At 48.4% G+C, this 21,527-nt stretch overlaps 8 protein-coding genes across 8 annotated transcripts; 3 read left to right on the top strand and 5 right to left on the bottom strand.

The window, feature by feature from the left end:
* Positions 1-186: 186 nt before the first annotated feature.
* On the top strand, positions 187-1,284 carry PFICI_03821 (uncharacterized protein; the record flags this gene model as incomplete). The annotated part of the gene is made up of 2 exons (XM_007832402.1): positions 187-600; positions 769-1,284. The coding sequence occupies 2 exons, from the start codon at positions 187-189 to the stop codon at positions 1,282-1,284; spliced, it is 930 nt and encodes a 309-aa protein (XP_007830593.1).
* A 2,176-nt stretch (positions 1,285-3,460) lies between these two features.
* PFICI_03820 (uncharacterized protein) lies at positions 3,461-4,374 on the bottom strand (the record flags this gene model as incomplete). The annotated part of the gene is made up of 4 exons (XM_007832401.1): positions 3,461-3,637; positions 3,693-3,775; positions 3,844-3,952; positions 4,045-4,374. The coding sequence occupies 4 exons, from the start codon at positions 4,372-4,374 to the stop codon at positions 3,461-3,463; spliced, it is 699 nt and encodes a 232-aa protein (XP_007830592.1).
* A 1,643-nt stretch (positions 4,375-6,017) lies between these two features.
* PFICI_03819 (uncharacterized protein) lies at positions 6,018-6,500 on the bottom strand (the record flags this gene model as incomplete). Its single annotated transcript, XM_007832400.1, has 1 exon — positions 6,018-6,500. One exon carries the CDS (start codon positions 6,498-6,500, stop codon positions 6,018-6,020), a length of 483 nt encoding a protein of 160 aa, XP_007830591.1.
* A 413-nt stretch (positions 6,501-6,913) lies between these two features.
* PFICI_03818 (uncharacterized protein) lies at positions 6,914-7,369 on the bottom strand (the record flags this gene model as incomplete). Its single annotated transcript, XM_007832399.1, has 1 exon — positions 6,914-7,369. The coding sequence occupies one exon, from the start codon at positions 7,367-7,369 to the stop codon at positions 6,914-6,916; it is 456 nt and encodes a 151-aa protein (XP_007830590.1).
* Positions 7,370-8,761: 1,392 nt separating this feature from the next.
* PFICI_03817 (uncharacterized protein) lies at positions 8,762-9,007 on the top strand (the record flags this gene model as incomplete). The annotated part of the gene is made up of 1 exon (XM_007832398.1): positions 8,762-9,007. One exon carries the CDS (start codon positions 8,762-8,764, stop codon positions 9,005-9,007), a length of 246 nt encoding a protein of 81 aa, XP_007830589.1.
* Positions 9,008-10,603: 1,596 nt separating this feature from the next.
* PFICI_03816 (uncharacterized protein) lies at positions 10,604-12,250 on the bottom strand (the record flags this gene model as incomplete). Its single annotated transcript, XM_007832397.1, has 1 exon — positions 10,604-12,250. One exon carries the CDS (start codon positions 12,248-12,250, stop codon positions 10,604-10,606), a length of 1,647 nt encoding a protein of 548 aa, XP_007830588.1.
* A 1,246-nt stretch (positions 12,251-13,496) lies between these two features.
* On the top strand, positions 13,497-17,941 carry PFICI_03815 (uncharacterized protein; the record flags this gene model as incomplete). Its single annotated transcript, XM_007832396.1, has 3 exons — positions 13,497-14,191; positions 14,251-14,320; positions 14,375-17,941. The coding sequence occupies 3 exons, from the start codon at positions 13,497-13,499 to the stop codon at positions 17,939-17,941; spliced, it is 4,332 nt and encodes a 1,443-aa protein (XP_007830587.1).
* Positions 17,942-18,397: 456 nt separating this feature from the next.
* On the bottom strand, positions 18,398-20,515 carry PFICI_03814 (uncharacterized protein; the record flags this gene model as incomplete). The annotated part of the gene is made up of 2 exons (XM_007832395.1): positions 18,398-20,163; positions 20,242-20,515. The coding sequence occupies 2 exons, from the start codon at positions 20,513-20,515 to the stop codon at positions 18,398-18,400; spliced, it is 2,040 nt and encodes a 679-aa protein (XP_007830586.1).
* Positions 20,516-21,527: the final 1,012 nt, after the last annotated feature.

Below are 21,527 nucleotides of genomic sequence, written 5' to 3'. Positions count from 1 at the left end.
TTGCTTGCGGATAACTTCTATATTCGTATCTAGCAGGAGCCTAGAGGCTCGAGAAGATCAGACCTGATGCCGAGGCTCACATGAATAGTATCTCTTGGTACACAAACATAAATACTGGCGAATACACACGATATCAACCAAGTGAAGCAGTACACACTCATTCCGCTCATCACCTCCATATTCAACATGCTATCTCGACAGTTCTCTATCATAGCTAGTAGCCTGCTTCTTGGGCTCGCCAGTCCAGCTCAGGCATTGCCGGGAACCAACTTGGAAATACGGGGTGATCTGCCATTCCCTGTTTCCGACTTTACCACAACTGTGGGATCTGTCCAGAATACCTATTGCGGATCAGCAGCGAACCAGCCAGGACAGAAAATTGGCGACCAGACGTTGCTTAAGGCTTACGGTAACGGAGATAGCACCCAGCGTGCCAATATCTATTACTCCAACAGCTTAGGCATCATCGTCGCTTACGAAGGCACCAATCTCTCGAGCCTCACATCCATTGTTCACGACGTTGCAGCTGTCCAGACGGTTCCCGCGCTCGATCTTGGCATCCCCGCGAGCAATCTGGTCGATGCTGGTTTTCAAAGTGCTGTAAGAGATTTTCATAATTGCTCCTCACCCTGTTCAACCTCTTAGGAAACGAATATTGCTGTTTCTTTCAAGGTCAATATGCCTAAAGACATGATACTATAGCTTCTATGGATTTCAAGATCGACGATAGGCATCTGACAGAGAGCTCACTGACTTCAAAATTTATAGTGGTATGCTACCTGGGCTGATGTCAAGCAAGGTCTGTACGAGGTCACGGCGCAATACAACTCCAGCAATATCGTCGTGACAGGTCATAGCCTAGGGGCCGCCGCTGCTTTGTTCGCTGCTCTTGCCATTCAAAAGGAATTCGGTATCGTTGACAAAGTCATTGCCTACGGCGTACCGCGGGTCGGCGATCCGGCCTTTGCAAACAGCTTTGACCAGGTGTTCCTTGGAAAATACACTGGTGTAACCAACGGGAACGACTGGGTTCCATCCGTGCCCTATCAGTGGATGGGGTATCGCCATCTCTCGGGCATGGTATGGATCAACCCGGCGAACACAACATCCTGGACATTCTACCCGGGTCAGGAGAACCCCAGTGGGCCGCAGGCTGCGGGCACTCCGGAATATTTCTACCCCGGAACAGCGACTTTATATTTCGGTGATCACCAAGGAATTTATATGCACAACTCTATGGGCACTGTTTACGGTCCTTGTCCGGCCGCCGCGGGCGGCTATTAAGGGATTATTCTTCTAGGAGATTCATCTGTCAGCTTGAGTAGCATCAGCATACCGTTACATATCACTACAGAGGAGCATTGGAATGATTATGATGCAATAAATTTAAATGCAAGGTAGGAGCTCAGTCCATAGCCTCACTGTCGACATTGGGGAGGTTTTCGACGTGTGTTTGGCTTTTGGACATGACTTGACTTGATGTTTTTGCGGCTTCCCAGTTCTCCGAGGTTTGGCAGTACTTAGAGTAGTCAACAACTTTTCCACCTTGACATATTCCCTCTTTTGTTTTATCTTATTAATTTACAGTCAAATTCAGATACGTCTGACACTACTTCATTAATCCCAAATAGTATTTTGTTTGGATGCAACGTCCTAAATTGTAACCAACCACACGCAATTAGGATTTCTATCGTCGATCTCTCTATATATATCCTCATCCAAAGCCTGGGATCCATGCCGATACGCCTGCGTATCCCATTATATATGTCATACCACACTACGGTGCGTATCGATTATATTAAGCACACCCTAGTGTCTGGGAACCACAATCCACCATCTAACAAGTATGCTATAGCACACCCCAGTATATAAGAACTATGATCCACCATCTAACAATTATATTATACCTTATATCTAACAATACGGGACTTCTGCTCGGCGCTAACGGCCATAAAAGGTGGGCCTTGTTTTTTTTTTCTCTTTTAGAGCGCCTGGATGAATAAGCATATCCCTGTCGTACCGCAGCGGACGTATTGCAAGACTATGTGTCTGTATACTTTATGACAGTCTAGGGTACTGAACTAAACCTCTGGCACACCAAAGGCTCTGCTCGCATTCCTGGTTATCTGGATCGTGTCCACAGTATTTGTCAAGCTCGCAATGATCTGGTTATACTTGAGGATATTTCCCTCAAAGTGCTTCAAAATGTGGGCACGAGCCCCCATGCTGCTTAACATAAGCTGTGGCATCACATTCCTTGTTACCTTTATTGCCCAGTGCGATGCTAGGAACCCATCTCCCTGGGCGTCGTGCGAAGACCTAAGCAAGACTCAACTGAGCTCAAACGTAACCAATGCGTTCCTTGATGCCGCCATCGTTGTCTTGCCTATGTTTTGGGTGTGGAACTTGCGAATGCCTCTACATAACGGGATTGTTGTGATGGTCATGTTCGACCTCGGGCTCGCGTAAGTTTTCTTCGCATCGGGACACGGCCTCCCAAACGTTTGCTTGCCATGGGAGAATTTACATGCAACCAGAACGACTATTATCATGTGTTACAGCGTCTACCTCTCCATTCACCCAGATCTGGACCCGATGATTGGGCTCGCTGATACCGGGATATTGAGCTTTTTCGAGATCTGGATTGGCATCATTGTGGCCTGCTTACCCGCCATGGCCCCCATCTTCATTACCTACGTCAAGCTAGCTTACGGCCAGGTGAAAGGCCTGGTTTATGGCGGATTAAGCTTTGGATTCGCGACGCCTGCTAGGTCCCCGTGGGAAATTTCATATTTACGGTATAAACGCTTAACAAGTAAACTGGCGAAAGCTGTTTTGATTGGATTAAAAGGGGACAAAAATATTAATATAGAGAGATATAACGCAAGAGGAAAAGAAGCGAGACTATATACCAAAGTGCAAGGCTCATAATCATTGACGAGCCACTTGCAAAGTCTATTTTTATATTTGCTGCATATAAAGTGGGCCGAATATTGATTCGCATACTGGGGCGGTAGTCAGCAAGCGAGGGATCCCGAGCACAACGCCAATAAAAGATAGCATTGTCAAGTTTGCTTTTTGTGTACTATTGTTGCTATCGCTTCTATTCTAAGAATCTAGCAGATGACACATACACGTATGCAGACCTTGTGCACGCTTTTGCAGCTATCGAGTGCGCGGCCCCATTAGATCCGTACTCGACTGGGGGTGTTTATTTACACTTGCCAGCAACTTTAAATAGATTAATCGATGAATTAAGTGGCAACCCTAAGCTAATATATAAAAGAGAGGTGCTCAGGAGCTATCTGATAAACTTGAGCGGCTGATCTGCGGTGGACAACAGGCATCGTATATGCAGGCTGACTCATCCCGGCCTGGCGAAATACCCGCCGCGCAATCCTGTGCCGTCGATGTACTTGTTTAAAATGAAGGAGCCCAACTCTGACAGACCCGACGTATCTCACAACTTGGTCTTGGCCCAAGCAGCAGCCTCGCTCGTGAAAACGTCAAAGTAGGTGGTGTGGGCATTGAAGTCAGTGCCCTGGGCGCACACGGGGTCGCCAGAGAGACACCACGAGCGGAGCACTGACGAATAGGCATTGAGACCGGAAATCTGAGTCGTTGAGCGAGGGTAGATCTGGCAAGTATGGATTAGTCGACCAAAAAAAGCTACAATTTATTCTTCGACTCACCCCATTTTTGCTGGCACCTGTGCCAGTGTTGTAAGCTTGGCTGGCGACATGGCGGACGTCGCCAAAGAGAAGAGCGGCGGCAACTGTATCAGGGAGTCAATTATATGCGGACCACACTAAATGCAAGGGATCTGTGTGCTGATGAGCTTACTCTTGTTGCCGGGCGACGTAGTGCGACTCAACCCGGTCGACGCTGGTTGCGTACAAGTTCCGAGGCTGCCTCCTCCACCACCGAGGATGTCGCCAATGACTTGAGCCCCCTGAGTAGTGTGATCAGCACTTGATTCTCTGTTCCTCTTGTTTCTTTCCCTCCAACAGAAGAAGTGTCCATTTCGTGGTTAGCGAAACTCACCTGGGAGTATCCCGTTAGCACAATCTTGGCGTCGGGGCATTGGGCAGCGTAGGCCGTGATGGCACTTTTGCCATTGGTGACACCGGTCTGGGACGATGTGCAATAGTCGTCAAAGGTCGCCGGGTATTGGATATCTTCATAGCCGCAGCTGGATATGTCGTCGCAGATGGCAGTGGCGAGGGCGCCCTGGCGGCCCGGGTACGGCTCATCGGAGCCACGGGCAACGAAGACATGCACAGACTGGCATGCTGTCTGCCGTCCGTCCATCTCCACAGGTGAGGCGAAGCCGCTGCTCGCAAGCAGAACGAAGGCAACCAGAGAGTGAAGCATGGCTGTGATGGGCTGTGTTTAAGCGTATCCCGATGGAGACAATGGCTTCACTGAGGATCGTCGAAGGTGTTGACCTAGTTCTGCTTGTTATTACGGTGGGATATAACTCGTTCTTATAGACATTGTTATTTTTCAATGAGGTTTCGCCTGGGACTCTGAAGATCGTTGCTGGTTGACTTTGACTCCATTTCGGACGGCGTATACTTCTGGGTGTTATTGCCAACACGAGGACAACGGTGATATGCGGCTATCAATTTCCAGAAACTGGCAGCAGCTCGTAGAAACAAGCATTGGCCAGCCGGCCCATCCCACAACAGGAAAGTGACCCCAAACTGCCAAGCCGTATTCATACAACGCACCCTATGTAACTGTATGGCGGGGGCGGAGATACGAGTATACATACGAATATATTGAAGAAGACAAATGGTATCAATAAACGATTGAATTTACTAGTTGGCTAAGCCATTAAAGAGTGTATTCGGGAAACTGATTAATCTACGTGGGCATAAATAGTTATGGTAAAGTACCTACCTAGATTAAAAAGAAGAAGATGGCGGAAATAGCGTATTGGCTGGGGGTGCTTATAGTAGTATTACCGTGGCCAGGGTACTAGCATGTGACAGCAGTAACTTTTATATCGATTTAAGTTTTGCGGGGTACGTTAGGCACCGCTATCATGCACATATGTGCATAGTGGCTGTTCGGCAAGCGTCCGGGGAAAATGCCAGCCTTTATAAACTCAGCCTCACAATGTTACATTACCGCAGGCCGCAACATCCTGGATATGCAGAATGCGACGTTTTGGTCGCAGCCAAGAATGCGCTGCTTTCAACGGCAAAGACGCGGCAAATGGATACGGCTTGTCTTCCTCGCAGATGGAGAACGATCGGGGAATTACCGTACCCCGTCGCCGCACAGCTTTCTATTCAGTGCTGGCGCTGGTGTTGACAGTCTTGCAGTGGCGCTAGCGGCATGCATCGTCATGTGCGGTTATTCATTTTGTTTCCCAGTTGATATATAGGTAGTAATATTTAATCTTCTTCGACATGAACACCCGGATCGGATTTCCAACGGTTGTATTTCAGGCGACGGCAAACCCGACATATACGAAGGCGGTTGAGGCAGTCACTCCAGGTTTTGGCGCGATAGGATGGGGCTATGAATGGACTCGAATAAGCAGAAAGGGAAGTGGTGTCATCGAAACACTTGTATACGACCTGGGCCTGCTTTAGAAGGCTCTCAAACGTGAGAGTAGGCCAAAATTACAAGAAATTTTATTTGCATAGTTGAGTGTCATCAATTTATCAAGTGGAATTGAAGAATTATTCGTGCTCTCTCTTCTGAATTAAATAGAGCAGGTTGAGTGAAAGTGCAAAATCGCAGGCGCTCACGGCGGTCGAGATCATGAACATGTCGAGACGGGCCAAGCCACCACACAGCTCGTCAGAGTCGCCGAGGCAAGCCTTGTTACTATAATAGGGCCCTTGTATCAGCTTCATTGTCTATATCGGGGGGGGGGGGGGGGGTTATTTACGTACATAAGCATATAAGCATATAACCGTGGAAAGTGAGCCGAGGGATAGTGCGAAAAGCACTTAATTAACCTTAAGTGCTATAATATCGTATAGTAATATTATAAAGCCTTAGTATATTTTAAAACCCTTGACCTGGGCGTTGAAAACTATGGAGGACATGGTGGCCCCCCAAACCAACCCTAGAGCGCGGATGAAGGCGAAAGCGCTGGTGGCAGTCGCAACGTCCTTTTCGGGCAGTGCAGCAAGTGCAGATGGTAGCGAAACGACAAAGACAAAACCTGTTCCTGCGGCAGCGATGATCTGGAAGCCAATCCATTCACCGTGACTAGAGCGAGCATCGAGGGTAGAGAACAGACCGATTCCTATGGCACTTAAGGCGAAACCGGCCAAAGTTAGAGCTTTGTATTGGCCTGTTTTGGCCAGAATTGCAGCCGATATACCACTAAATGGGAAAAGAGCCAAGGCGAACGTCAAAAAGTAGACACCAGACATTGTAGGCGAGACATTCTTTACAGCCTGGAAGTATATAGGCAAGAAATAGGTGGTGGCTTGAATCGCAATAGAGATAGGAAAGATGATGACAAAAGCCATGGCTGACGTGCGATGCCTGAAGAGACGCGAAGGTGTGCTCGGCTCCCTGCAGAAATTGGAGCTTTGCTGAGCGTGAAACAGTAGCAAGCCGGTGAGTCCTAAGATAATTGGCATAATAACGCGCTATGAATCCCAAGGATAGCCATGTTTACCGCCCATGATAAGGCCGTAAAAGAGCGCGACCATGGATGGGATAAAAATAGCGTTGCCCAAGAAATCGACCCGGAGAAGCATGCGTTGCCACGGCTGGCCACGCTGGTGTCGTATTCCCAGAAGGAATAAGATTGACAGAGCACAAATTGCTGATACCGGGAGGTTGAGCCAGAAGATCCGACGCCAGTTGGTCTCTGCCAGAGCACCACCCACAATAGGACCAATAGTACTCCCTACCGCGTCTCTTGACAGCATAATACTCAAGTATTTCCCCACGATCGTTGGGCGGTATTAGGTCGCAAATGATGATTTCTGGGAGGACGTTGATTCCACTGGTCCCTAAACCTTGGATTATCGGCCCCCCCCCCCCCCCCCCCCCCCCCCCGATCGAGTGTAGCCAGGTTGTGTGCACCGCCTGCGATGCCACTGCCAAGAGCAAAGAGCCTAATAAAGATGAGAAGAGGTATGGACCGCCCGAAGATGTTGGCGAGCTGACCATAGAGTGGCTGAGGAATCGTGCAGGCGAACAGGTATGACTGAGCGACCCACGTATAGTCGCCAGCAGCCCCAATTTCTTGCGTAATAGTCGGAAGTGAACTTGTAATGATGGTTGCATCGATGCCCGAGATGAAAGTCAAGACCGAGAGAGTAACAAGGATGAGCATAAATCGCCATTTTTGCTGGACCTTCTCAGTCAGAACTGAATGATCGAACATTGTGTTGGACTTCACTGGTACTGTGCTGTAATGGTGATGACTGTTTCATGCTGCCGGGCGATGGAGGCCCTTGGCGAGGCCTTGTTACCATGACCACCGTTGGGAATAGCAGCCGCGAATGGAGGGGACAAAGCAAAGTCGAATAGTTAAGGCATTAGGCGGCCCGTAGAAAAATGAAAAAAAAAGGGAAAAACAGAACAGCGTGCACTATCCACAATTTGCTAAGTATAAATCAAGGTCGTTAAGCGAATGTGCTGACATCGTGCGATGCAACGCTAATAAGCTAGCTAATATGACCGGCTCCCAACATACATAGGATAACACTTGGAGTATTGACGGCATTCTGGCATGGTTGGATCTTTTCTATGCCTGGGAATAACTATGGCTCCTTGCGGGTACTCGGTACAAATCTCATGATAGTCAAGGTGGGGGCTGCACGCAGGCTACATGGGTGATGACACCCCTGGAGCCTTATAGTTCTTTGGCTGTTGGCATAGAGGGATTTTGTGTCTGTCTGCAATCGTCGGCATTTTCAGACTCCCACCAGCCTGCCTTGACCGGTTTTGTCCTTTTTTCCGCATTTGCCGAGTACTTAAGGCCCCTATACTTCGCAGTAAACGCAAGGCAGGCAGACAAGTTTTGTCATTATATCCATCTCTGACTTTGCCCCCATCCACTCCTTGGCCTGTGCCCTTCATCCAGTCCAATACGCAAACCAAAGCAATACAACACCACGAGGTCACAAGATGGTCTGGAATTTTCGCCTTGGCCATATTCCCGCACTTTATTTCGCTTTTGCGAATTGTGTTGGTCTTGTCATGACCCCCTTAGGAGGTACCAGCAGCGTTATTAGTCTTTATGGCTTGCCTCCTCACATTGCAAATATTCCAGAGACCTGGCCCGTTTGGCAGGCTGGCCAGGGCCGCATCGTCCTTCTCGGTTTCCTGATGCATTATTTTTATTGGCGTCGATAGTTCGCTGAATTCGATATCCTTCTGATGGGTGTGGCCTGGCTCGGCATCGTCGACCTTTTTGTCGTGCTGAACTATGGCGATAACCTGTGGTGGGCTTGGTCTAGGCTGTTAGTTTCATTTGCTTTCGCCTTTACCGGCTATTTCGGTCTGACACAAGGTTAAACGCTTAGTCGCATCGGGACGCACTGATGAGCCGCCGGGACAGAAGTTGGCACCTCAAGGTGGAGGTATTACAAGCATGTTATTATAAGGCTATGCACCCACACGGTTGTCGTTCTGAGGATATTACTAAGCTGCGGACGAGCGCAGGCGAAAAGTATGTTTTAATGAATCGAACGTATTTGGTGCACCGGGTGGCAACAATAAATCTGCTTGGAGAGAAGGCGATTGGCGATCGGTATCAGATCATGACCTCGACATGTATATCGAAAAGTACATCAGTCCTAGTTTCCATCTGACGAGCTCTTGCCGTATGGCCGCCGAAGATGAGGGCGGAGTTGTCAACAGCCAATTGCTGGTGCATGGCTTCAAGAACTTGAGAATCGCCGATGCAAGCGTTCTCCCATCTGCGGCCCCTGCACAGCCCATGGCCACTGTGTACATGGTAGCGGAGCGATGCGCTGACTTCGTGAAGGACACATGGAGTCAGACTCACGTGGCTTGACCATAATTAGATTCTGTGGAACTGGTGATAGCCATGCCCCCTTTGTTTCGATACAATAACAGACATATCATGTTGACTTATGTTGTTATAATGCAACAAGGAGGGGTATATCGATGAAACTATGTTTATCTTTGGGATATAATGTTTTCGGATATTCCTGGCTCAACATCCTCTAAGATCTCCACTAAATCGTCAAATAACTTCTTTGTGACCCTGATGCCTTCCCCAGAATCCACAAAATTGTGCGGTATACTGAATTGGCAGTCCGGATAGAACCACTCCCCGTTGTCCCTCAAATTTACTCAATCTTATAATAGTAAATACATGCCTAGGTATCCTTTTATTCTTCCGATACTTCATCAGGCAATTGGTGGCCATTAAAAAATCCAGGGAAAACAAATAGACAATTTTGAGAATGGTGTTGTACTGGGTAGACGCCGTTCAGCTAAGTGACTTACGCTTGGCTAGGTATGCACTAGAAGTCCCTACATATGCCCGCAGCAAAGTGGTGGATATTACTGCCATGGCTATTAGCGGGGTCGTAAATAGGTAGGCATCCTGACCAACACTTTAGTTGCATGAATGGATGGATTCTTGTACGATGGCTAATAATGAATATTTTATTTATACGCTGGAGACTTGTTAGACAGCATGGTGTGGCAGTGAAGTAGATGTGTTAATGTATTTAGTAACCTAGTATCGTGCATGTACCTCGTTTTCTGAGGTAGTAATCCAGACATGCAGAGTGTTCCATGCCTAGGAAGCACCGGTATCTGTAACTCACCTGGTGCATCCAACAGGACTATGCATATTGTCACCAACAGCAAACGTGCAGCAACGGACGCATGTTATCACCGCAGAGCCTAGGTAAATCACACCTATCAAATACTTATTGGAGATTGTGGGGTCGCAAATTGTCACCAACAATATATTTGCAGCAACCAATGGATTCAACCGTCGAGACCGCTCCTTTCGGTCCTCGAGATAAGCCACCTTAAATCATCGTGATTACTTCTAGGCATTAAATCTGTCTATCCCTTATCCATATTATATCATAGCGATAGATACCTAAGTAATCGGTGCCATTAATAGCGATCCCTTGATTGCGGTTAATATTGCTCAAATTGATTTATACCACCGGTGGAATCCAAATTATTTCTTAAACGAAGTTCTGCAACTAATAAGAAGTCTGGGAACGCATAAGAAAGGTCAAGTTCCGCGTGAAAATATCTCACCTGAGCCGATATGTGAAGGGGAATTGAAGACGAGATGATCGAGGAAGTATTAAAAGTTGTCTGAGTTGATCTCTGATCTACAAAATAGAGGTGCTAAAGAGGGACTATATACCGACGCAGGTGATCTGCGGTAGATACTGATTACGTTAGTACGATAGTTGAATATCACGAGTAACACAACCGAGATTCACACCCGCGCCGTAGCTAAAAAGGTTGATTGCGGGGACAAGGATGGCGTGGGGCAGCTATTATGCCTCCGCGATATGCCAATAGAGCAACTAACGGAGGTGGCCATGGAATACTCGTAGGCTCAGCACCCTCCTGTGGCCGGCTTTATAAGAGATCACCTCCGATCCAGCCTTCAAGCACTACATGAGCTCAAGGGCTCGAGTACCCTTTCCTGGAATTGTTGGAAATAGAAATCCTTATCGTGCTCGTCTCCTGGCAGTTTGCACTCCAATAGCACGCGAACCACCTTCTCGTATCTTTCTCCCATCCTCCATCCTACATCTGGAACGGCCTTTTTCATTAGGAAAGTGTGCCAAGCTTGGCGATCTTGAGGCCGGTTCCTTTCGCTGACAGCGTCGGCTATAAGACCCCAGCGACCTATCTCCAGCAGGATAACACCTAAACCATACAGATCTCTGCGCTTGGTAAAGCCTCTTCCAACGTCCGGGTGATAATAATAGTCGAGGTCCTTGTTTTCAAGTGGTCCACGAGAGAGAGACTCACTTGATTGTGGACGGGAATACTGGAAGCCTGTCACAAAGGGATCCCGCAACTCTATGGCTGAGGAGCGCTGCGTAGACCTCTGGAGGAAGGTCACACTTCCGGCATGAAGACCCTTGTGTAGCCATCCAGCGGCATGGAAAAGACCGAAAGATGCCGCTAAATCGTAGGCGAGTAGAAATCGATCGCCAAGGAAAGGTCTCGGCAGTCGACCGCGATTATCGGTATCATTTGATCCGTCAATGAGCTGTCTCAGTGATATTGGCGGGCTCTCAACAAGATCGCTTTCGTAGTCGTTTCCTTGCGGCACACCAAAGACGTAGCCTAGCCTAAGGATTCCATATTTTTGTTGATAGTTTGTATCGCGAAAGACGCCATGGCATGGGAGGAGATGTAGCATAGGATCACCGACCCGCTCCAATAGTCCTCCCAGAGAATTGATCCTGCTGATGTAGGCGTTGGTGTTGCTGTTTTGTCCATCCTCCAGTATGATCCACTCGATCCAAACGGGTGCCTGGCTTCCGTCCGCCAATGATAACATTCCTGTTGCCGAGTCTCGAGTGCTTTGCGGGCCAACCATTTTGAGTCGTTCTCCCATCAACTGAGTTGAAGTAAGGGTCTGATTTTCTAATGATGGCTGAAGAGCCTTCACTGAAGCTGCAAGCGCAATATTGGTTTTGGGCACGATATGCAATCCTTGAGCAAACCCTGCGAGACTAGACTCTGGGATCCCGGAAACGACACGCGAGGCTAATCCATCCCGCGCTCCAGGCCCGAGGGTCAGTCTTTCTAGGTCACGATTCTGCTCACGAAATCGGCGTATAATCTGCTCGAACTCGGCCCTGCCCTTGATGATCCATCTTACCCTCGAGTTTGGTCTCAAATCGGCGACATTCTTGGTCTGTGATGGATGTCCGGACTTGACGACCTTGTTCAAATCTTTGACTGAAGTTTCCGGAGCGACAATCTGATATCTGTCGATCATCTTTTTGGCGTCCTGGCTCAAATCATGGACAGTATTGAGAATGTGAATCACCTGTTTTTTCAGGTACTCTGGTTTCTCCTGCAAGATGCCATCATTATTTTCGCAGACGTTGCAAGTCTCCCGCCAAATCTGTAGCCAGACTCTTTCAGTGCTGTAACAAGTTTCTAGATAGCCGTAACTTATCATATCTCTATCGAAGAACGACTCAACGAACAGGGCCGTGTCAATAGCGCCTTTCAGAGCAAGTGCAATAGCACCAGTACTTAATGCAAGCGAAATCGGGTCGACGGACATATTGTCTTGTGGGAGAGCAGTGGCTGAAGAGTTGTCATAGATGGATTGGGTGCTCGCTCAACAACAGGAGGTGCCCGCCCGATGCGCATTATGTAGTGGCGTCCCGAAACCACTCCTTGCAACTTTAAGAGTCCCAAGGTATGATCAGCTATGCATATTGTACTAGTTTAAGCAGGTACCTGTAGATGTCTGAGCAGGTAATATGTGGTTGGCAATTCTCGTCTACATAATCTCATGGCAATTGTGCCCAAGTACTTCCTCTCCGTGGCATCGGGCGGTATTAAACTTCAATATCGCCCATGCCGCAAAACCTTAATTTACTCCCGCCTCAGACGCCGGGCGTAGAGTCATATCGACACGCAGGTCATGTATCTAGACATACATGTATTAAGTAGAAAACTTGGAAGTGCAGTGAAGGACGGGATGGAACTCCAATCGGAAACATAGATTGCAAGGCAGGAAAGGAGCATGTGCGGCGGCCTTCTTCGTAATTCCATCCCAGTGGCGCCTACCCCTCTCTCCTCTACTCAACGCCTCTCGTCTCCTCCTGCTCCCCATCCTTTGATCCTCTGGCCCTAATAAGCTTGACATAATGGAGCTAGCAAAAGGACGACTTTGACAGCTATAATTCAGTAACATTCATTGCCATTCTGACTATGGAACAATCTAGTCGAGTTGAGTCGGAAGTGGCGACACTCCTTTCATCCATATCTCTCCAATCATCTACGCCCGATGGCAATCAAGGAAGTTTCGAACTTGGCTCAGAACGGAGCAGTCACTCAAGCCGGCATCAGAGATACCAGAACTCGAACCTCCACGATCTTCTGTCCACGATAAAAGACTCTGGGACCCCTTCCAGAGTAATTCCCGAAGTGGGATTCCGTTTCACTCCGACATCTAGCAGAAATGTATATTCACTTGGGGGGGGACTTACCTCCGAAGTGGGGATGCACGCTATCAATGGCCACATCGGTTTCAATGTTGAGACTGCGTCGGATCGGACTATCGTAGCGCTCAAAGTATTCAAGTAAGGCTTCATACTGCAACTACACATTTTCCGAGAACAACGAACATTGATCTTAATCCGGGTTCGAGTAGATTGTTTACACCTTCCCGTGAGGATCGCGAATCTGTGTATGGCCACATAATCCGTGAGCTGAAAGTGCTTAGCCATCCTTGTCTTTCAGGCCATCCCAACCTGGTCGCGCTCCTGTTCATAGGCTGGAGTGCGGACAGTCCTTATCCCATGATTGCTACAGAACTAGGAACACATGGTTCTCTTGATCACATCATCAGGACGCCAGGATCTACGCCGACCAGATTACAGAAACAGTATATAACGCTTGATATTGCCTCCGGTCTGCAAGCTATTCATCAAGCTGGCTTCGTTCACGGCGATATCAAGCCAGCAAACAATATTGTGTCTGCCTATTCGGATCCTCGGCGAGATTTAATTGCCAAGATTGCAGATTTTGGCGGGAGTGTAGAAGTCCAGGATCACACGAATCCAGTTCACTTTACGCGTATTTGGTGTGCCCCAGAACTCATCATACCATTCTCGGATACTACCTCGGATTGGCGGAAAGCTGATATCTACACCTATGGCCTCGTTGTGGCAAGCCTCTGGGCTAAATACCCCGATCGCGGAAGCTATGGTGGAGGCAGACTCATAAACCCGTCATCATGTTTCCTGTCGGCATTCATACCTCACCCTGATACTGAAGGGATGGGCGAGGATATCATCACATTAATGAAATGCGATACAGAATCTAACAGAGTATTATCTGCACTAGATCAGAGGCTTGACACTATTGCACCAGACGACAAGTCTATGATCATGAACATACTCACGCCTATTCTTCAAGTTGACCCCAGCAAAAGGCCTGAACAGTTGATTGATCTTCTGGATGACCTGGCAAGCATTACTGGACGCAATCTAATGTCGGTGCACTATATTTTCTTGAACTATCAGGCTTCTTGGATATTGATTTTCCATGCAGACAGGAAACATTGGACTCTCAGAATTCGCCGGAGTCTCCGGACCATGCTAGGACTTCAAGACCAGGATCGGTACGTAGCATCACTTCGCCTAATCTGACCCCAGCTAACGAGCACTTCTGGCAGCGTCTATGGCCAAATTTTGTCGTCGAGGGCGATGGTATGTTGATCAAGAAGATCATCGCCCAACGATGTGAAGAAGATATCAGGAGCATCTACTCGCAAGGCCAAGCCATCGGCATTTCCGAGTCATCTGATACAGTTGAGCATCTTCACGCTATTGCAAAACAAGTTTTGGACATTGCAGAAAATGCTGCTCAAGGGTCACTAGACTTGATTATCTCCGTACTATTATGTGCGGCACTTCAGGGTATTAGCCCCTGGACGCAGCCAATCTCAAATGCCGCTCGTGGCCACGGGGATTTCCGGGTGCAAACACAACTTGCCAAGTACGTGGCAGCTTTGGAATTCGAATCCATCAGCGCCAACGATGACGATGGTCTTCGAAGTCATAAGTGGATGCATATTGCGGCATCTCAGGGCATACAAGAGTGTGTATACATGGCACCGTTTCTCCTCATGGGAAGCAAACTTGAATCGCAATTCCCACTACGCCTCAACCTCTGTCTTCTCACGCTTTCGGGCTCCCATATGGCGCTGCAATGTCTTGCCGACCGCTGGCCCGATGTCTTCAAGACAATTCGAGAAATCATGCGCAAATTGTCGCGTGCATTTCTTCATGCTTCAACCTCGAGTCCAGGGGTTTTGTTCAGGAACACATGTCCTCCATATGCTCAAGAATTACACGACATTGAACATTGCGAGGAGTATAATGGTGGATTCCCTCTCAGCCTTGAGGACGCCTTTAAAATTGGCGCCATCGAAGAGATCGAACAACACATACAGACGATGGCGAAAGAGGACTGCAAAACTCTCCTGTTCAAACTTGCTCAATCACGACTGTCAGACGCTGAAGCCACTAGCCTCGCCAGGCTTTCAGTCTCGCAGGGCGCTCGCCTTCAACTCCTCACCAAATGCCTGATTCCGGATGCGCCTGTCGAACTTTACGCAATTTCAACCAATTTCCACGGCTCTGCTCTCTCATGGTCCATACTTCGTGGGAAGAAGAGATTAGCACTGGAGATTTTCTGCCTGCATATTGAGCATGATACTCCTGTTCCCGACTTCCCAGGGGCCTTGGTACTGAGTGCCATCTTCCTATACCACGAACTAATGGAGGCTCTGCTACTACTCAAGCAGGACAATCACAGCATGTGGGAAGCCGATCCTGACCGACCCATCCCGACAGATATTCAGCCATTTCTCACCACACTGATCGCTTCCGCCGGTTCCACAGAAACGTCATCTAGCTCAATCGATCAAGTATTCCAACAGAAGATCAGGCATGGACCAGATTGGAGGACAGCACGCAAAGCAACTTTGGAAACACTCCTGACGTGGGGCGGTCGAATGTCTATATACCTTGCAATTCGGCGCGACGATGTCGATGCCTTACAATTGATCATTGAGGATAAGCAGAGGAGCATGCGCGAAGACGAAGAATTCTCGTGGACAGTCGCATTTTTTGATCACTGGTTATTCGAGAATGAGAACCCAACAATGGTCGTTGGCGATATAACAATATCTCTACGATTGTTGCCGATCTGGTCGGTCACGATTTCTAATGATGCCCAAAACTGTTTCAGTTTCCTGCTCCATAGTTTTCCTGGGTGCTTCTCAGACAATATATCTTGCTGGCAAGGCGGTCCCCTCCATTTCGCCTGCTCTTCTCCGAACATTCTCTATGTCCGCTCATTACTGGAGTCGGGTTCGGACTGGAAGGGCTTGGACGAACGGGGTTTCACACCCCTGGTGCACGCCCTGGCCCGGAAAAACATCGCAGCGGCGGATCTGATCAATTCGTACGCTCAAAGGGACAACCAAGACGCATTCACAGGATGCGTCGGCTATTGGCAGTCTCCCATTTGGTTTGACTGGATCAGCCGACGGGACTTGAGATTCATCGAGAGTTTTCGATGGATTGTTCGCCATTCTAATTTACACTTCTTCATAAAAGCACCTTCCATCGTACCTGGCCGTGAGGCGGTTATGCCTGTCTGGAGCTTTTTACTCTATCGCCCTCGACCAATGCAAGAGTTCGATCAGCGATGCGACCTCGAGATGATGGAGTTTCTTCTGAGCCTGGAAGATTTCTCGTCACAAATCAACATCTGCCGATTGCACGGCATGCTCCCTCTGCATATTGCAGCTTGCTTTGGACATGTACAAATTGTTCAGATGCTGCTTCACCGCAGAGAACTGAATGTGGATGTCAACGCCCCCGTTGAATCTTCTTCCTTCCCAGACTACAGCGAGTTTGTATCTCATATGACAGCCGTTGACTTTGCGACGCTAAAAGCCACTGCACCAGAGCCTCCAGAGATCTCTTCAGGCGGCTCCATCGCGGTGTGTAACTGGTATAATGACCTTCATACGATCCTTCAGTTGTTCAAGGCGAAAGGCGCCAGAAGGGTGTTCGGTGACCCGGAAGCTTCAAAACAAATCTTCCAGCTCATGGCCTTCATGTCTTATTTAAAGACAGAAGCGCCTGATGAAGAGAACCGTAAGAATTCACATCCTCGGAGTCCGATCTCAATTGGACCCTTCGAATTGGTAGGCAAATGGCCGAAGCGATTGTCGGAAATCGGGCTAGTGAAAGAAGGCCCTTCTTTTCCGCAGACAGCGGGAGGCGGAGACACAGAGCTCCCCAGAGTGAGCCAAGCAGTCATGGAGATCATGGAGACACTCAGAACCTGGACCTCTACAGAGGAAGAGCCTTGGCCTGGTAATGCAGCGGCCGAAACCGAAAGAGATGCCTTCAACCCAGCAGGTCGCGGTACACTAGGACAAGACAGGCCACAAGTTCGATGGTGGGAGGAAGAAAGCCGTCGTATATTACGAAATTTTGTCGAGTATACGAAGAGATCTCGCCTTCAGCGTGCACATGAGCGCAAGAGAAAGGGAAAAGAGAAAGAGGTTGCCGAAGACATCCCCCACACTGACTCTCTCGCCAGGAAGCTGAGAGATACAATTCTGAGCGGGGACCTTGTGGATGTCAAGAGTATTCTCAAGCAAGGGGTTTCGGTTGAAACAGAGGATTCCCTTGGCTTGACACCATTACACGTCGCAATCATGGAGAGTAAACCAGAGATTGTGGACTTGCTCTTGGAAGAAAAAGCGGATCCCAATCACCCTCTCCCATTAGACTTGGTGCCGTTGCATCTGGCCGTCGCCTTCCACTCCGTACCTATGACAGAAGCTCTTCTGAAAGCGGGCGCAGATCCGCAAGGTATGCCACAGTCTATAGCAACGCCTCTTCAGTACAGTTTTGCGGCCAGGTCCAAAGATGTCGTATTTTGTATATTGAAGAGAAGCAGAAGCATGGAAGGCTTGGATTCTCTCGACAAGCAGGCTCTGATACTGAAGCTTAGAGATATCGATGCGAAGATGACAGAAGCCTTGGGCACATTAATGCTCCGCTACAAAGCGACCAAATTCGGGCCCGACGTTTATCCTTTCACACTGCGAAACTACGATGATGACTTTCATTACACGACAGGGTTGCAGGAGAATGATGCTAATGATATAGGTGGGCTGGACATACCACATTCGACTCTTGACACTGCTATTTAGGGGGGCTTTGATTTTCAGGGAGATAATGACGTTCATAATTATCAGTGTAATCTTACGAGATCAGAATCCAAAGTGTCAAAGTTTCTTATCAATCTAGTTCGACTTCGTGGATTTTTTCTAAATGCACCGTAAGTCTTCAGTGAATGCACCCGATGGACTTGGTTTTGGCGGGTCTGAAAAAGCCCACACAAATTCAATGCACCCAACGTCAGGTACCTCCCTCTCCAGACTCTAGGTTAGGGAACTAGAGCTTGATAGTATAGCTATGTCTTCCACGTAACCGAACCGCCAGCGCTTGTGTCCAGGTCGGCAGGAGCCCAGCTTCAAGAGGGGCTCGATATATAGGAGGAGGAGAATCGGCACTCCATAATTTATTTGAGATTTTCCCCAACTGGTATTCCCTAATCTGGAACAGTGGATGCAAGCTTACTGATGTATTACCACTAATCCGGCACATCAGAATATCTGGACTAGACTAGTACTTTGCACAGCGTCGAATACAGAAGATTCCTTCCCAATCTGGTACGAGTGGGAAAACATGCCGACTCGGTAATGGCAAGGCTTCGAGTTGTCGTCCTGGGCAAGCAACACGAGGCCAAGTTCTCTTCTCATATGAACTCTTTCCTTGATCTTGCCTGTGGCAATGAGTAGACAAGTCAATGCCGTGCCGTCCTGCGGAGGTCTTCTCGGGAATGTTAAATCTATTCCTGAGAAAGGCATGACACAGCCATTCGACATGAGACGAGACTCAAAATCGTTGCCAACCATTACATGCCGCAGCTCCACCTCGGCTGTCTTCCCTTTGATGCGAATGAACGAGTTCTCCGCGCTTTCCAGAGCGCCGGTCTCATATTTGTGCTCACAGTCGACCCCGACCAATTTCGCAAGCTCAAGATCAATCAAGTTGAAGTCGCGCAAGTTCGTCTCTCTGTCGTACTCAACCTGGTTATAAAGCGATGCCCAAGACCAAGAAGGTGCGATTCTGTGTTTGAGTGTTTTTTGGGTTCGGATCTCAGACATGTCCTGGTCCCACACTCTTGCATGAAACTTTCTCTTGCCCCGATCCCCGCCATCGAGACAGTTGTGTAGGTCATAATGGTCGGTCCAGATAGACTGGTTCCAGTCACCGAATACACGCCTCCTCCACAGAAGGTCATGCATAATTGTGTCTTTCCACAAGCCGGCCATGTACTGGTCATTACCCCGTGTTGTCTTAACTTGCTTAGCCAAGCCAGCTAGAGCAGGAAATATGTCTGTGGCTTTGGTCAAGCGAAGTCCGGTGTATGAATTGACGACATTGTGCCAGGCCTCCAGGAGTCGTCCGTCGTCCATACCTTGCGCCTGACCTTCGTTGCTGGAGGCTTGGCAGAATGCAGCTTTAGGGTTCATCGGCTCTCGCGGTGAATATTGTTGGAGTCTGTATGGGGCGAATATCGGCTCGCAAGAACATGCCTTGCAGGACATGCATTCCCAAGAAACCTCGTTCGCCCCGAAAAAGACGATTCGCGGAGAGAGAAGTCGTTCTTGGAGCACCCAGCCGCGATCCAATAGGCCGCACTCCTCATTTCCAGCCAAATGACCGACCTCAAATCGCGGCTCACATCTAACGTACACGGGGAATGGGAGAACCGACTGGTCTAACTCGAGGGGTAAGTTGTCCATGAGTCGTACATCTGGGGACTCAAAAAGACCATCTGTTGGGCCTGATGAGGCAGCAGCGGCGATCGTCAGAAGACTGTTGAAATATACCGATGCCATCTTCGCAGCTTCTTCTTCCCAGTCATCTTTGTCGTCTTGCACAATACAGAGAGAATCAATCCAGAGATAACGGCATCCTAGTCGTCTGGTGACACTCACAGCATCTCGGAAGGTTTTGGGGAGCTCGTTTGCATTGATACCGGAGAAAAGGGAATCCTTGGTATCCTTTGTCAATTTGAGGGGCATTTCTTCTTTGCCCCACTGGTGCGAGAGGCACATGTACTGTGCCCGAGCATTGTCACCACGCTCAACAATCTGGATGGTGCTCTCATTGCTGACATCGATGCAGCGCTTGGGGAGCAAGGTATTTGAGTTTGCAGGGTGGCACGTCCCATGACTGGTGAAACAATCGGCCTGCCACTTTTTAATCTGCGTCAAAGTGGCGTCGGAGTCTGTCTTGTCACTAAGGACATTCTTGACAGGAAATTGACATACTAAATCTTCATTCAAATCTTCCCGAGAGTCTATAGTGGTACACATTAGTTTAGATGCCACTCATCATGTAAATGGTATTCTGTTCCCGAGCTGAAAATGCAACTTACCTTGGATGTAGATTTGTATCTTGACGTCGCCAGGTTGATACCATGGCTCAAAAAAGCTTTCATCATTGTATCTCCAGTAGATGAATTCCTGATCTTCTGGTCTGCGATTGCCTTGAATACGTTTGAAGGCCTCCCAATAGATGGTACACCAAAGGCATCCGTTTCTGGCTGACTGGCTCAGCTTCAAAGTCGATATCATGAAACCAGCACGAGGATGAGGACCAGCACTGCCATCAGCATGTCCAGATACGCATCCTCGACTATTTGGCAGCATCTTCACTGCAGTTTGCAATTATTGCGAAGGGGCAGTGGTCTCGTAGCAGAGTCCAGTGTATGTTGAAAAGTATAATGAAGGAATACGGTCGGTAGTATGCTAAGGATAATATTCCACAGGCTATATATATATATATATTCAAATGGCTCAATGTCGGCAAATGTACCTTTTTTACACAAATAACCATCACGGAATGAATACATGACATGTAGATGAGACAATCTTTGTCCCCGCACGAGCAATTCAATGGAATTCGCCAGATGTCTCACGACACTGACTAGCTGGCATGAGGCTGAGTAACTCGTTTAAGCCTATGTGTGTCACTCGAAGCAGGCTGTAAATATGCAAGTGAGATGATTCACTTAATCATTCGATAGTCTAATGCGTTTTACTCTACGTTACGCTGACATGCAGAGTGGGGCTATGCTGGGACCAGAAGGTTGAACCCCGACTCAACTGGATGAAATTCCTGTTGCTGAATTCTGCCTGCTTCTGGGAGCCTACTTTTCGCCATATTCTATGTGACCGTGTGGTCTTCAAGCCGTTGCACCATCATGCTATCGAGTTGAGAATCGCGGCATGTTTCGCTTCTTGCAACTATCTAGCTTGCATACCATGAAGTTTTGCTTTGGAGAAATGTTCTCCAGGCCCTCCATTTCCTTGTGCTATACTGCTTGTCATGGAAATGGCTGGCAAGGCTAAGCGATCATCTTCGGTCAGAGGTAGTCGGCACCAGTCAAGATGAAGCCATGACTTGCTGCCCGCTGTAATACAGACGAATTTCTAGCCGAGAATAGCGACAGCATGGGATGACAAGGGATAATGCATGGTGTTTGATGCAGTTAGCAGGGTTCCAACGGAATCAACCATCACAGCCTTGGTCGATGTTAACATCAGATGTAAATCATATTCGTATTAGTAACATATTTTCCCGCGGGGGTGGGGGGTTGTTCCTACATAAGCATATAACCGTGGAGAGTGAGATGGGGGATAGTGCGAAGAACACTTAGCC

Source organism: Pestalotiopsis fici (genome assembly GCF_000516985.1).
Source record: "Pestalotiopsis fici W106-1 unplaced genomic scaffold PFICI_Scf_2, whole genome shotgun sequence".
NCBI lineage: Eukaryota > Fungi > Ascomycota > Sordariomycetes > Amphisphaeriales > Sporocadaceae > Pestalotiopsis > Pestalotiopsis fici.
Note: the sequence above shows the minus strand (reverse complement) of the source record. Positions and strands in the feature narration are given on the sequence as shown.